At 44.3% G+C, this 13,886-nt stretch overlaps 1 protein-coding gene across 1 annotated transcript; it reads right to left on the bottom strand.

Moving 5' to 3' along the window:
- Window positions 1–2,448: 2,448 nt before the first annotated feature.
- LOC128096652 (high mobility group protein B1-like) lies at window positions 2,449–3,299 on the bottom strand. Its single transcript, XM_052716484.1, has one exon. The coding sequence runs from the start codon at window positions 3,215–3,217 to the stop codon at window positions 2,570–2,572; it is 648 nt and encodes a 215-aa protein (XP_052572444.1). The 5' UTR covers window positions 3,218–3,299; the 3' UTR covers window positions 2,449–2,569.
- Between the last annotated feature and the right edge of the window lie 10,587 nt (window positions 3,300–13,886).

The following is a 13,886-nucleotide window of genomic DNA, read 5'->3' on the forward strand; positions in this document are numbered from 1 at the left end:
AGCAATTTCAGTGTTAGTCCTTCTGAGCTCAAAATGTGTTTGGCTTGCTGTATTTGGGTTGAATTATAAGGAACTGGCACCCATAATCAAAAAAGGTCAAATATTTCTTCCCGTGACACCCTTAATATATGCTCTCCTGAGAATTCTCCAGTGAGAACCTTGAAATTACAGTAGATTAAGGCAGATATTTTCTAGAAGGACATCAAGCAAATGTGATACTCATTCTGAGCAGCTGAAAAAGGATCTGGAGCTTGAAACCACGCACAGTCCTGTCAGCATGCATTTCATGAGTCCCCCTAGGAATCTGGATGGGAGATCCTATCTAGAGAACACAAGTGCAAAGCCTTTGAGGCTCCTGCCCCCACAGCAGCAGATAGGCCTATGGAGGTTCAGGCCTATGGAGGCTCCTTCCCACACAGCAGCAGACAGGCCTATGAAGGTTCCTTCCCCACACAAGAGTGGGTAGGCCTATGGAGGCTCCTTCCTCACACAGCAGCATACAGGCCTATGAAGGGTCCTTCCCCACACAGCAGCAGACAGGCCTATGGAGGCTCCTTCCCCACACAGCAGCATGCAGGCCTATGGAGGCTCCTTCCCCACACAGCAGCATGCAGGCCTGTGGAAGCTCCTCTTCTCTCCAGCAAGAGAAATAGACCTGGGTAGATGCTGTTTCTGTCTTAGGAAGAGGAAGTCATTTAGGGCAAGGACACTGAGCATCATCTCTCAGTACCAGCACTTGATGGCAGTTTCCTCCCTGACATCAGTGTCTTTGTGCCAGGCCTGTCGAGGGGAGCTCCCCTTTCCTGTGGAGATGTGGGCATCATGGTCATTGCAGGAAGACTCCAGATGTCCTTTCAGAAGTGGGAAGGTATGCTCAGCTCCTCTGAGTGGGGTTAAAGCCCCTTCAAAAAGCAGTGTGGGAGAAAGGAGCTGTGGTTGGTGCTGGCACATGCTGTCCCTAGAGACCCAGATACACCAAGTCCTAAGAATCTGCAGTCTGGTTCACAGAGAAAGGACTCTAGCAGTTTTGAGCACCCTTGTATCACAAAGCCACCGAGGCTTAGAGCTGCTACTGGGTCTAGACTGGACCATGTTGTGTGTAAGTCTGAATTACTATCACCAATAGAAAAGGTGCCCTCTCCCTTCAGACACTCCATATGAGCTTCTCTTAATACCCATGGGCGTCCAGTTCACACTAGACGGAACCAGTGGAGCCGACTTCTCTCTTTTGTTTGCAGGATGGTAGCCAAAAGGTGACTAGGAGACGTCTCATGTTCAAGTAAACAGGAACCAGCCACAGAACACACGAAAGGGTCCTTCCAAGCTAACTCCTTGTGGAGATTTGCATTTTCCTGCTGAAATGCCTTCCTTGCCTTTCTCTGTGTCTGTAAGCTAGAGTTTCTCCATGTCAAAGAAAACAAACAGATTCTTTGCCCTTAACATTTTCCTTGATTTGAGGGAGTCCCCTCCTGAATTAATTTTTTTCAGTCAGCAAATGCCTCTAAGGTGGCCTCAGGATTCCTGGGGAAAACATCAGGCATTGCTTCCGAAGGTGGACCTCTTCCTCAGGATTCCCCAGAAGCTTCCCTGGGGATTCCCCTCTAGACGTGTCTCCTTCTGGGGAACAGGCCAGGGCCTGCCAGGCTTCTTTTTCTCTAGAAAGACACTTGAAAAATGGGGCCTGCCTTCCTTTCTCGCTCCCCCCGCTCGCTCTCCCCCACTTCCTTCCTCCTCCTCCCCGCTTCTCACTTCCTCTCCTGTCCCCCTCCCCATCCCTCTCTCTCTTCCTTTTATTTCCCTCTCAGAAACAACACAACAACACAAAACAAAACAACAACAACAACAACAAAAGCCTTTACCAGACAGAAGGCCAAAGCAGGAGGATTGTAAGTTCTGTGCCACCTTGAACTAAAGATATAGCAAAATCTTCATCTTAAAAACATGATAAAGCCCAGCATATCTCTTAGATCCGGTTTTACCCCTCTAATATTTATGTGTTTGGGCAAGTTGCTCAGTATCTCCAGGCCTCGGGTTCTATCTCTGAACATGTTGGAAGTGACTTTTTTTTTTTCTAATAAAAAAAATTGTATTTACTTAGAAGCATTCAGAATGTCAACAAAACAGCTGCAATTTTTTTTTGCAATTACAGAGTGGTATTCAGTTAACAGAACAACAATTATCTTCGTATAAGCTGCATCAGAGACAACTGAAGATGAAAAAAAAACAAAAAAACAAAAAATAAAAACAAAAACAAAAAAAAAACCTACCGTCCCCATATATAACTAATTTGTGCTGTGCACCAACAAGGACCTGCTTTAAATTTCCATGCCAATTTACAACCCCCAGACTGTACCAGGCAAGGTTAGTGGCTCTTGAGAATACCACCAGGACAGGGCTATCTAAAGACACATTCGGTAGTGTGTTAACTATACAAAAAAAGACACTGTACAGTTTAAAAACAAATCTTACACAGCCTTACATTTCAATTTTTTTCTTTAAAAGGAGTGAGTTGTGTACAGGGGGGTTAAATGCTTTATAGACAAGAAAAAAAAACTGCGCTAGAACCAACTTATTCATCATCATCATCTTCTTCTTCATCTTCGTCTTCCTCTTCTTCCTCCTCTTCCTCATCCTCTTCATCCTCCTCCTCATCTTCCTCTTCCTTCTTTTTCTTGCTCTTTTCAGCCTTGACGACCCCCTTCTTCGCCGCATCGGGTTTTCCTTTAGCTCTGTGGGCAGCGATATCCTTCTCGTACTTCTCCTTCAGCTCGGCAGCCTTCTTCTCGTAGGGCTGCTTGTCGTCCGCAGCGGTGTTGTTCCACATCTCCCCCAGCTTCTTCGCCACGTCCCCGATGGACAAGCCGGGGTGCTCTCCTTTGATTTTGGGGCAATACTCAGAACAGAACAAGAAGAAGGCCAAAGGAGACCTCTTGGGTGCATTGGGGTCCTTGAACTTCTTTTTGGTCTCCCCTTTGGAGGGGATGTAGGTTTTCATTTCTCTCTCATAACGAGCCTTGTCAGCCTTTGCTATGTCTTCAAATTTCCCCTTTTCTTTAGCAGACATGGTCTTCCACCTTTCTGAGCACTTCTTCGAGAACTCTGAGAAGTTGACAGAAGCATCCGGGTGCTTCTTCTTGTGTTCCTCCCGGCAAGTTTGCACAAAGAATGCGTATGAGGACATTTTGCCTCTCGGCTTCTTAGGATCTCCTTTGCCCATGTTTAGTTGATTTTCCTCCGCGAGGCACAGAGTCGCCCAGTGCCCGTCCGGCTCGCGCTTGCCCCGGCGCTGTCTCGATGGAGCTCAGTGTACTGCAATGGCTGTCTGGAAGTGACTTTTAGCTTCCATTTCAACATAAAATCAAAGTTAACACTATACCAACAACAGCAGATAAGACCTTAGCCTCAGAGTCAGCCACGACACAGCTTGAAGCCCATGTTTCCCACTTTGGCACCACCTTAGGCCGGAAAAGCGACTCTGCAACTCTGGTTTTCCAGCACGATGAAGAGTTTTGGATGCAGAGCTGGGGCTGAGCACCCTCAATGTGTGCTTGCTTTAGCTCTAAGCCATCTGCATATGTTGACTTGGCTAATTGCTCTGTAACAAGACCCCATAAACCTTTGCCCTCTTCTCTGCCTGGAAGGTTCTTTCTTGTTCATTTCTTTTAAATGGTCTTTTTAGATTTATCTATTTTATTTTATGTGTATGAGTGTTTTGCCTGCATGTAAGTATGTATACCAGGTGCATGTCTGGGGCCTGCAGAAGTCAGAAGTGGGGTTAGAGTCCCTGGTACTGGAGTTATGGGTAGTTGTGAGCCACCATGTGGATACTGGGAACCAAATCCGAGGTCTTGCACATGAACAGCAAATGCTCTCAATTGCTGAGCTGTCTTTCTAGCCCCCTTATTTGCTCAACATAAACTTAATTCCATTGCTCCTAGTTTAAGCTCAATTACAAATATAATACAAGAAGAGGCTTCTTGATCTCCAACCTTTTCTTTAAAAATAGATTGTAAAAGTTATGGCTAAGAATATGACATTAAGACAAATATACTAAATCTTTGTTCACTAGAACAATGGAAGTTTTTTTTAAGTACTCAAATGGGTGTTGTCTGTTCCAACTAAATCAAATGAGTCTCTGAGGATGGGGCAAGATAGGATGTGTTTTAAAGTTCCCCTGGTTATTCTAGGGAATGGCTAAGAAAGAGAATCACTATGCTATATCATGAACCCGAGATTCAGACCTGACTAATGCACCATGGATGGATTCAGGTAAGAGGTGGATGACGACTCTGAAGCCCTATCATTCATCTATGTTTCTCTAAGTCACAGCTGACAAATGTGCCATAATAATCGAAATACACTATTTTTAGTCTGTTCCTGATCAAGGCAGTCTAGTGACCTATCAGACAAAGAGCCTCAGTGATGACTCTTTTCATGACTAAATGCTTAGGTACATTCTCCAGGGCTTGGCCCAGCATAATAGTATGAGATTAGCATTGCTGAAAGCCAGCATTTTGGAAAATGAGAAACTGTCTCTTTTCAGTCTTCTCAAATCTTACTCTATACTCTACAAAGAATATTTTATTTTAAAAAGCTCTTCATCGATACGAGCTTTTTAAACCCTCTGAGCCGTATTTTATATGTATTTGGGACTCAGTGTGAATGGATGAATCTTAATGCTCTTCCCCCCTATTTGTTACTTATGTCAGTTTAGATTTGTGGACTGCTGACTCAGTCATCCCTTTAATAAATGCTTGATGGATGTCAAAGCTGTGCCAAGTCCTCTCCCAGAGAAGTTCTCACTTGTAATAAAACCCTGGGGGTAGCTGGGCCCAAGGGCTCACTTTTTGCTCTCTCTGAAGAAATCTCCTTTCAGTCCTCAGCATCTGAACCCCTCTCTGTCCACCCATGTGAAGCATGGTCTCTCCTTTCCCTGTGCAGGAGTCCCAGGTGGCCAGCTCCGACATTTGTATCTCATACCGAGCCTGTCCCTGAAGCTGTAGTCTGACTTCATCCTATGCCGTGAGAGATCTGTACAGACAGCCCACTTGTCAAAACTGATAAATGAATGTGGAGCCCAAGCCCGCCCTCCTCCTCGTGGCTTCAGTAAAGGTCTGTTGCACAGCAGCCAACAGCCATGGCCAACTTGTGTTCTCCAAAACATTGCTCAGAGCCCTGGAAGCCTGATTCGACACAGCCTACGTGCTGCCTGGCAGGTCCCTGTACTAGCAGTTTCTATAGTACATAAAAACCAATGAAATATCAGTTGTGAAGTAATTGCCCTTTCTCTTTTTTCCTTCCTGCCCATTCTAAAATTTTTCCAATTTTAAATATTCTGTGATTGTGTGCTGCCGACACTTCCTTTACATATTGAGGAAGTGCCTTACTATGGAGTCTATTATTTGATAGATGGCTAAATGGCTGACCTTCTATAGTTGCTACAAAATGCCTGAAGGTGGGACCAGTAGGTCTCTTTTGCAGCTTTGGGAGCTGAGATGCTGAATCCTTAAGTAAAATGCCCACATTCCCACAGATACCAAGTGGCCCAGTTGTGACTCAGAGTGGTCAGGCTGATGCCCAGAGAGCTTTCAACAGCTCAAGTCAGACAGCCAACTGCAGCATGGCTCAGGCCTGCCTCACTGATGAAGATCAACACTCGTTACTGTGGATTAAGGTTGACCCATGGCATGGCATTCTCAGCATTCCCACAGCCACTGGTTGGTCACTTAGGGTCAGCTGACTAGTGGGAGGCTGATTGACACAATCCATGATAGCATGGGTGCAATTGTATTAATCACAACCTAAGCAAATGGCTGGACATTTTTATAGCTTCTATTAAAAAAAATCTCCTTTTTAAAAATATACATCTCCACCTTCTCTGAGAAGAAAGAACAATTCACTAATATTCTGCCTTCTTCAACTCTTTGTTATTCTTCTGTGCTCCAGGCCATAGCTCCTGGGGTCACATAGTTAAATATGGGGTTCCTAAAATTTCAGGTAATAGTAAAATGTTTCCAAACATGTGATGACCAAACATTTACTCAAAATCAGGCATATAATGAATCTGAGGTGTTTCTGGCAATTCCTCTCCACTCATCGCAGTGTGTGGCTTCACTGTAGGATCCTGAGCACACATGACATATGCACTTTACCCGTGCAGGACACATGGTGCCTTAAACTCCTCAGCACAGACTCAAGACTATTGTACATTTTGAATTGTACTGTTTTGCACCCAGATTCAAAGTTCTCTGCTCCTCTAGGAACCCAATGATTCAATTAAGGAAAACAAACACTTTTAATATTTTGCTTCCATCATCCTTCAATATGGAAGCATTAAGCTAGTATTTCTTTGATTGTTTTAGAATGTTTTGTTTTGAAAATTGCTGTTTGAGTTGCTAACTGGAGTTTCCTGGAAAGTCCTTCAATCAGTTGTTTTGGCTTGGGATTAGGACAGAATTACCAATAATTCCTGACATGACCCTAAACTGACTTCTGCCACTTTCTTCGACACACTTATGTAAAGTAGTATTCTTAGCATTTATTATAAAATCAGAATATCAAACAACTGTGAAAAGCACTAGAGATTCTCTGTGTCCTCCAGTATCAAATACTCAGGCAAGATTTAATTACTTATATAAAAATTAACAGGTATATCTACTTCAGTATATAAACTTGCTTTCAGTTTTAATGAATGGAAAATTATACATAATGAAGAATTGTTTGATAGTAGTTTTTCACAATTTATTGTCACTAAATGCTTGATCTGTGTACTTACACACCTATATATACACATATGCATACATACTATGTACCTAGATAGACATCGAATATTGTGTACCTATACAATTGAGGTTACAAGGGGTTTAAGAAGCCCTTCTTTAAACACATGGAGACCCCTTCAGCTCCTCAAATTGTCTGTACCCCTCTTCCCACAGGTCTTTGCACGTGCTGTTCTTTTGCTATTCACCCTGCCTTTCTTCACATGGTCAACTTCTGTTAAGATCAGAGCCCCATCTACCCATTTAAATACCCTGGGATGTTGCTAAATGGTACTCACATTGTTTGTGAATAGGCATTCATTGATTATTTAACCAATTCCAGTGTTCTACCTTGTACTCTCCTCATCCCAGTTCTTGTACACAGTAGGCAGACTGTGAACAAACACACAGATCCACATTTTACAAGTGAAACATTACAGGAATCTACTAAATTACCAGCCTGCTTCATGCATTAAGCACTTAAAATAGGAGACCCGGTCAATAAATAACATCATTTGTCAAATAAGGCAGTGCCTGTGAGAAGGTAGCTGTCTTCCCCCAGAGGACACTTGGCCACAGGCAAGAATAGGGGCAGGTACACAGGTCACACATGCTTTGAGGGTGGGCTGCTGCTCTCTTTTTCTAGCATGGTGGGGAAAGAGTGGTAGTGCTGGCCTCAGGCTGGGGCTTATACTCCATTTCTAGTCCTTTGTCGCTGTTCAACGTCATCACGTGACCTTACTTCCCTGGTTTTCAATTTCCTCTTACGCTCTTCAAAATCTTCAGTCCTGGGAACACTGGCAGTTCTCCGAGAAAAACTTCTCTGACGCTGTCCTTTTGATCCTCCAAGTCAAGCTGCTCTAGAAAGGAGAAGTTTCTGCCAAGCCGACCTCAGGACATTGGCTGAGCACTCCCAACCCGAGCTGCGCTGTGCCTGGGTCCTTGTCAGAACTATGTGAGGCGATGAATCTCAAGTATCCATCTACCACAGAGTCTGAATTACTGTTTGAGAAGTCCCTTCCTTCCTTCTGAGCACACTGCACAGCTAACAGGACAACAGTACATTTCTAAAATTTAGGATCAGTCTCTGACGTTGGGGCAGTATACTGTTCTAAGCAATTCCCTCATTTTGACCTGTTTAACGCTCACAAGTGCTCTAGGATGCAAATGCCGGGATGATTACGGTTGTTTTTACTTTTGTTGTCAGAGGAAACTGAGACTCAGAGAGATTCAGGACTCTGTCCGAAGTCACACAGCAATGGCTTCACAGTATGTTCCATATGAGTCCCCGGGTGCTGTCTCTCAAGGAATCTCAGGCAATGAAAAGAGCCTCGTCTTTGAAAGGGGAAAAAGCTCTGCTTCTACATTTACGGGGTGATATTGGCCAACTTGGTTCTCACTTCTCTACAATGGGGACAGTATGTTCCATCAGGATAAGAGCCAAGAGTAGTGACGAATCTGAAACCCCTGTCCTTACTGGGCATGCAGCAAACCCTTCTGTCTCTCCTTATGCTAGCCCCTGTTCAAGACAATTGGGCTTAAGTAATTTCTCTTCCTTTTATTGAAGTAATCTTTGAGTTTTCTTACCCACAGCCTGGGCAGGGGAAAGAGAACACTGGTTTTGGGCCAGTTCTTCTCACACAAAAATGATTGATATTGTGCCCACACAAACCTGGAAACTCCCAGAGGGATAAGCTGCACATGCTCTGCCCCAGCAGAGATTTCCCCTCAATTCTACAGAGTTTCAACACACCCGAGACTCTTCAAGAGTGGGACAAGCTTCTGGAAACAGAGGCCAGCGTGGGGAAGGCCAGCTCTACTCACTGAGAAGACAGCCCATCTTGGAGAACAAACTTAGACCCTCCCTCCTGGATGCCATGTAAGAACCCCCATTGCACCCCACGACTCAGCATCCACCCAGTGTGGCAGTTTTCAAATAAAAACATCTCTGACATTGTCCTTTTGATCCTCAGAGTCATTTTAGAGAAGAGAAGCTCCTGACAAATTGACATTGGTGGAGCACTCGGAGCCCTGTCCACACTGTGGGTCTCAGCAAGAGACAATAGCTTCTCTCTTCCACGTTATTGAGAAGATGTCCCATAATAATACATGTAGAACATGTAGGACAAGGACCAGTCTTCAATAGCCCTCCTTGAATGACAATCATGATGGTAGTGGCCCTGCTAGCTGAGGGACCAGGTCATGTGCACAAGACCACACAGCTATAAAGGTTGTGTGTGTGTGTGTGTGTGTGTGTGTGTGTGTGTGTGTGTGTTTGTGTGTGTGTGTGTGTGCGTGTGTGCGTGTGTGCGTGCGTGCGTGCGTGAAAGAGAGAGAGAGAGAGAGAGAGAGAGAGAGAGAGAGAGAGAGAGAGAGAGAGAGAGAGAGAGAAAGAATTGAAACAAGTGCCCAAGTGCCTAGGCATTCTCAGGCACATTGCCAATGCACAAAGAGGCCTCTTGGATCCACTGTCTGAACGTCGTTTCCTCCTGTGTGTGTTAAAAGGGAGCACAAGAGGATCTGTAGTGGGATAAAGCCCGCCCCCACCCCACAACAGGGATGTGGAACACAGCTCAGTGGTAGTGCTTGCCTAGCGTGTGTGAGGCCCCAGGGTCAAAAACCAGTGCTAGAAAAAGAAAGTACTCCCCAATTTTCTTCCTCACCGTACTGGGTTTTCAGGGACCCTAGATGCTTCCTCCACACCACCCTCCAGAAATTCCCCCTAGGGCAGGCACATGCAGATTCTTTTCCTCAATGCTTTAGCTTGAGTGCCCTGTTTTCTAGGCACTGACTCCGGATCTGAGACATCACTGTCACAAGGGCGCCTGTGACCTACAGCTGTCCGGAACTCAGACATGGCACATGTGGTTATGTCCTAGGCTAGGTCAGCATGGCCAGTTGCAGGAGGACTGTGTTCCAGGTCTGTGTGACTGAGGGGGCGGGAGCCCTGTTCCCATGGTAGCAGGTGTGCAGGGGCAGTGGTACGAACAGCTTGTAGCTCTCTGTGCTGGGGAGGGCAGTATCCTGGGGAAGCCTGGTTCATGGAACAGGGAAGGATGCAGAAGGGGTTTGGGAGGGAAATAGAATTATTTTTCTGCATCAGATCATCTCAAGATCTTATTCAAGAGACTGAGCCCCTCTATTATATCTTCTCAGAGACCAGGAGACCCTTATGTCATCCTCATGGGTGCTGGGGCAAGGAGAGAGTACATCTATTCATGTAAGTAGATGTATTCAGTAAGGGAGCATTCATTTATTTCTTTCCTCTCACAAACAAAGGATCTAGGTCCCCAGAAGATGCAACTGTGTCCTAAAATTAGCAGTAATAATTCAGTGTTACTCACGTCTTGGGCATCTTACCTTCTCAGGAGCCCTACTAGACAAATGCTGTTACTGTCTACCTTGTCCACGCAAGGAAACTGAGGCTCAGAGAGAATTAGTGACTTGTCCATCACCACTGCAGGAAGGATGTGAACACAGGCTCTGTCTTCCATGCTCAACTGCCACCCACCCCTATCTGTAGTCCATGACTTGAGCTGGCAGCTCTCAGCTAAACATCTGTGGACCAGGCTTACTTTCAGCATTTCTGGAAGTTTTGATAATGGCTGAAAATGCTTTCTGAGCAAATCCTACCGCTTCCTCTCCTGACTTGCCACTGCTTCACCCCTTCTTCTGCAACGGCAGAGCTTCAGGATGTCCTCCTTGGGCCACAGAAGTGGCGCACGTGCAGTAAAGGCAGGAAGCAGAAACATGGGCTAGCAGGCTCAACTCTCCTCCAGGGACGACTAGCCGGGCTTGATCTTGAGGCTGGGGGCCCTGCTCTCTGAGTGGTGCTTCTGCTGGGACACTTGGCACCCTTTTTGGTGATGATCCCTTTTTGTCTGCTGGTGCCCACTTTCCATCCTTCCCACTGCTCATTCCTTACTTGATCTCCATAGTTCTCCTTCTCACGGACTTGGTCCGTCAGCTGTCATCTCCTACCTCCTGGCACCCAATATTGTTGGTCATGGTCATCTCATCACATCATATCCAAGCGTTGAGACTTTTCGTTCACCATTCCCTTCTGCCCTGCTCTTGAGAGAAAATGCTACCACATGCCATGACTCTGCCATTCAAATTGTATTTATTAAATGACTCCCAGCCTTTCTACCACTGTATACTTTAGGAGTTGGAGGATCTGAGCATGTACCCAAGAGCCCATATATGTGATATGAGGTGGGGAGAATTTGCTGATTCCCCTTTAACTATATACATAGAGCCTGTTGAGTCCCAGACAGAGGAGCCTGGAACACACTCAAGGGCCTGGGCAGGTGAGGGCTGGACTCCCAGGCAATAGAACAGAGGTTTGGCCTGTGCTTTCTGTCTTGAGGCTTGCTCACAATGTATTGGAAAATTTGAATTGGCCATCCATGATCCCCCAAGGCACTGGGTGCTATTTTAAAAATAGCTTTGTGAACTTGAGAAATGGAATTCTATTTTTGTATCGGCTTGCTTTAATAAGGTTCATAATTTTCATACATAATTGGGCATTTGTATTTCTTTCCAAATAAACCATTTATTCATTAGCATAATTAATTTTTAGTGCCCATATTATCTTCTTCATAATGATTTATTTTATGAGTCAAAATGAACCATTACAAGTTTGTTGAGAAGTCAATTATCCAAGGCTGAGAATGACTTATGCTCTATATACATGGCATGTTTTTCTGCATTTATTGTCTCCTTTAATGTTGCTTATGGTGAATTTTGACAAAAAGACGTCAATGGAGAGAAGTATTGATTAATTTCTTCCTTTGTAGTCTCTTTATTTAAAAAGTTAATTTATTCTCTCTCTCTCTCTCTCTCTCTCTCTCTCTCTCTCTCTCTCTCTCTCTCTGTATTCATAGACGTGGGTGCGTGCATGCTGTAGCATGTGTATGGAGAACAGAAGACACCTTCTGGGGCTGATTCACTCTCTGCACTATGTCCATCCTGAGGACTGAGCCAGGGTTGCCACCTGTACCTGCTGGGTCATCTCATCTCCTCTCTTTATTTTTAAATTTAGAAAAAGATCTGTCCTATGTCTTGTCTTAGACTTTTTACCAAGTTAAGTGTGAATAACACAGAATATGCCAGATAACTTTCTCTAATAATTTATAGCCCTAAATTGATCAATTCACTAAGCCTTCTTTACAAAAATGGCTCACACATTAAAATACTATGTATGGAGAGCTCAGTTTATAAGCTTTTGATTCTATTTCATGTGTCCAGTTTCTGAGCCTAAAATATCACCTGTTTTCTAAAAATCATAGCATATAAAATCTTTAATTATCTGTAATTTTTATGTACTTTTTCTTTCAAAAATTCTTTAGTTTCCAGATTTTTTTCCTTATAAACCCTTTCGATTCTTTCTTATATTTCTCCTAGGCACAGCGTTTTGCTAAAACTATAATTCATCCTCAGTGATAGTCCATCATATCAAATTTTATATATTTCATTTTACTGATCTGTCTTGTTCATTCAGTTTCACACAGTAGCACACCAACATCATGTAAATCACAGTTCTTGCTTCTTGGTCCTTGGTGCAGTTCCCAAGCTGCACCCCTCCCACTTGTCACCCAACTATTCTCAGGTACCACTCACACACTTGTCTCGTGCTTTTCCTGTACCCCAGGCTGGGCTAGGCAGTGGGCTCAGCAAATTTCATTTCCACTCACCTTTCAGAATTAATCTGTCCTTCACAGTCTTCTAGTTCCCCTAAGCCAGTGAGGATTGAGTGAGTGTGAGTGTGTGTGTGTGTGTGTGTGTGTGTGTGTGTGTGTGTGTGTGTGGTGTGTGTGTGTGGTATGTGTATGTGTGTGTGTGTGCTGTGTGTGTATTTGGCGAGTGTGTGGTGTGTGTGTGCTAATAACATTTTCTGGCAGTCTCTGTGCTCATTTGGAGACATCCTGAATTTGGCAGCATGACTTCCATTTTAATTAGCTTCTCAGGAGGTGTTTACACAATTCATAAGACACAGAAGCCTGTACTGGAAAGGAGAATCCAAGCTCAGAGGAGCCTGGAACCTTGAGTTCAGCTCCCTGGAGCAGCATTTCTGAGAAGCCTGTCAGAAGGGTGCCGGAGAAATGCAACTGGGATGATGTCATCTTTACTATGGAATGGAAACTCAGCTTTTGCTGGAACTCAAAGCAATATAGAGCTGGGAATAGGGGTGGGGGGTGGGGGTGGGAAGCAGCAATATGAACTCCTTCTTTATCTGAAAAAAAAAGATTTTGTTTGCCATTACCTTCTTGCATTAATTTTGAATTAAAATGTTGTATTAAGCTATTGTCTTGATTACTAATTTTGGGGGTGTGTCCTTGACTTTGGCATTTGGTACTAGAGTACTTTGGTTTTCCCAATGTCTTGCTGATGTTGTTGAAAATGTCCTTCCTGTAGGTTGAGTTTTGGCCCCCAGCTCCAAAAGCATGCCCATGTCCTAGACTTTAGAGTCTGGGAATGTTACTTTTTTTTTTTTTAAAGAAAAGTCTTAGGAGTTTCCCTTGCATCAAGTTTCTATCTGTACCTCAACCTCCTTTTCTAGTCATCTCTTTTAGTACTCTTCCCCTCCACCCACCCCCAACCTGATCCCTCAAGTTCTTATCCCCATCTGCCCCCAGTCCACCTAGGAGATCTCTTCTATTTCCCCTTCCCAGGGAGATCCATGCGTTCCACCTTGGGCCCTCCTTGTTACCTAGCCTCTATATGTCTGTGGATTGTATCCTGGTTATCCTGCACTTTATAGTTAAAATCTACTTGTGAGTGAGTATATAACATGTTTGTCTTTCTGGGTCTGGGTTACCTCACTCAGGATGATTTTTTTTTCTAGTTCCATCCATTTGCCTTCAAATTTCCTGTTGTCATTTATCCATTCTTTGGTGTAGAGACATCTAGGTTATTTCCAGTTCTGGCTATTATGAAGAAAGCTGCTATGAACATAGTTGAGCAAGTGTCCTTGTGGTATGATTTCACATACTTTGGGCATATGCCCAGGAGTGGTATCACTGGGTCTTGAGGTATACTGATCTCAGTTTTCTGAGAAATCACCATATTGGTTTCCAAAGTGGCTGTACTTTGCACTCCCACCAGCAATGGAGAAGTGTTCCCTTT

Source organism: Peromyscus californicus, unplaced genomic scaffold, assembly GCF_007827085.1.
Source record: "Peromyscus californicus insignis strain IS unplaced genomic scaffold, ASM782708v3 Scaffold_5__1_contigs__length_169319896, whole genome shotgun sequence".
NCBI classification, from domain to species: domain Eukaryota; kingdom Metazoa; phylum Chordata; class Mammalia; order Rodentia; family Cricetidae; genus Peromyscus; species Peromyscus californicus.

Coding starts and splice junctions, on each gene's coding strand:
- LOC128096652 (XM_052716484.1), bottom strand. CDS start 3,217: ATGGGCAAAGGAGATCCTAAGAAGCCGAGAGGCAAAATGTCCTCATAC.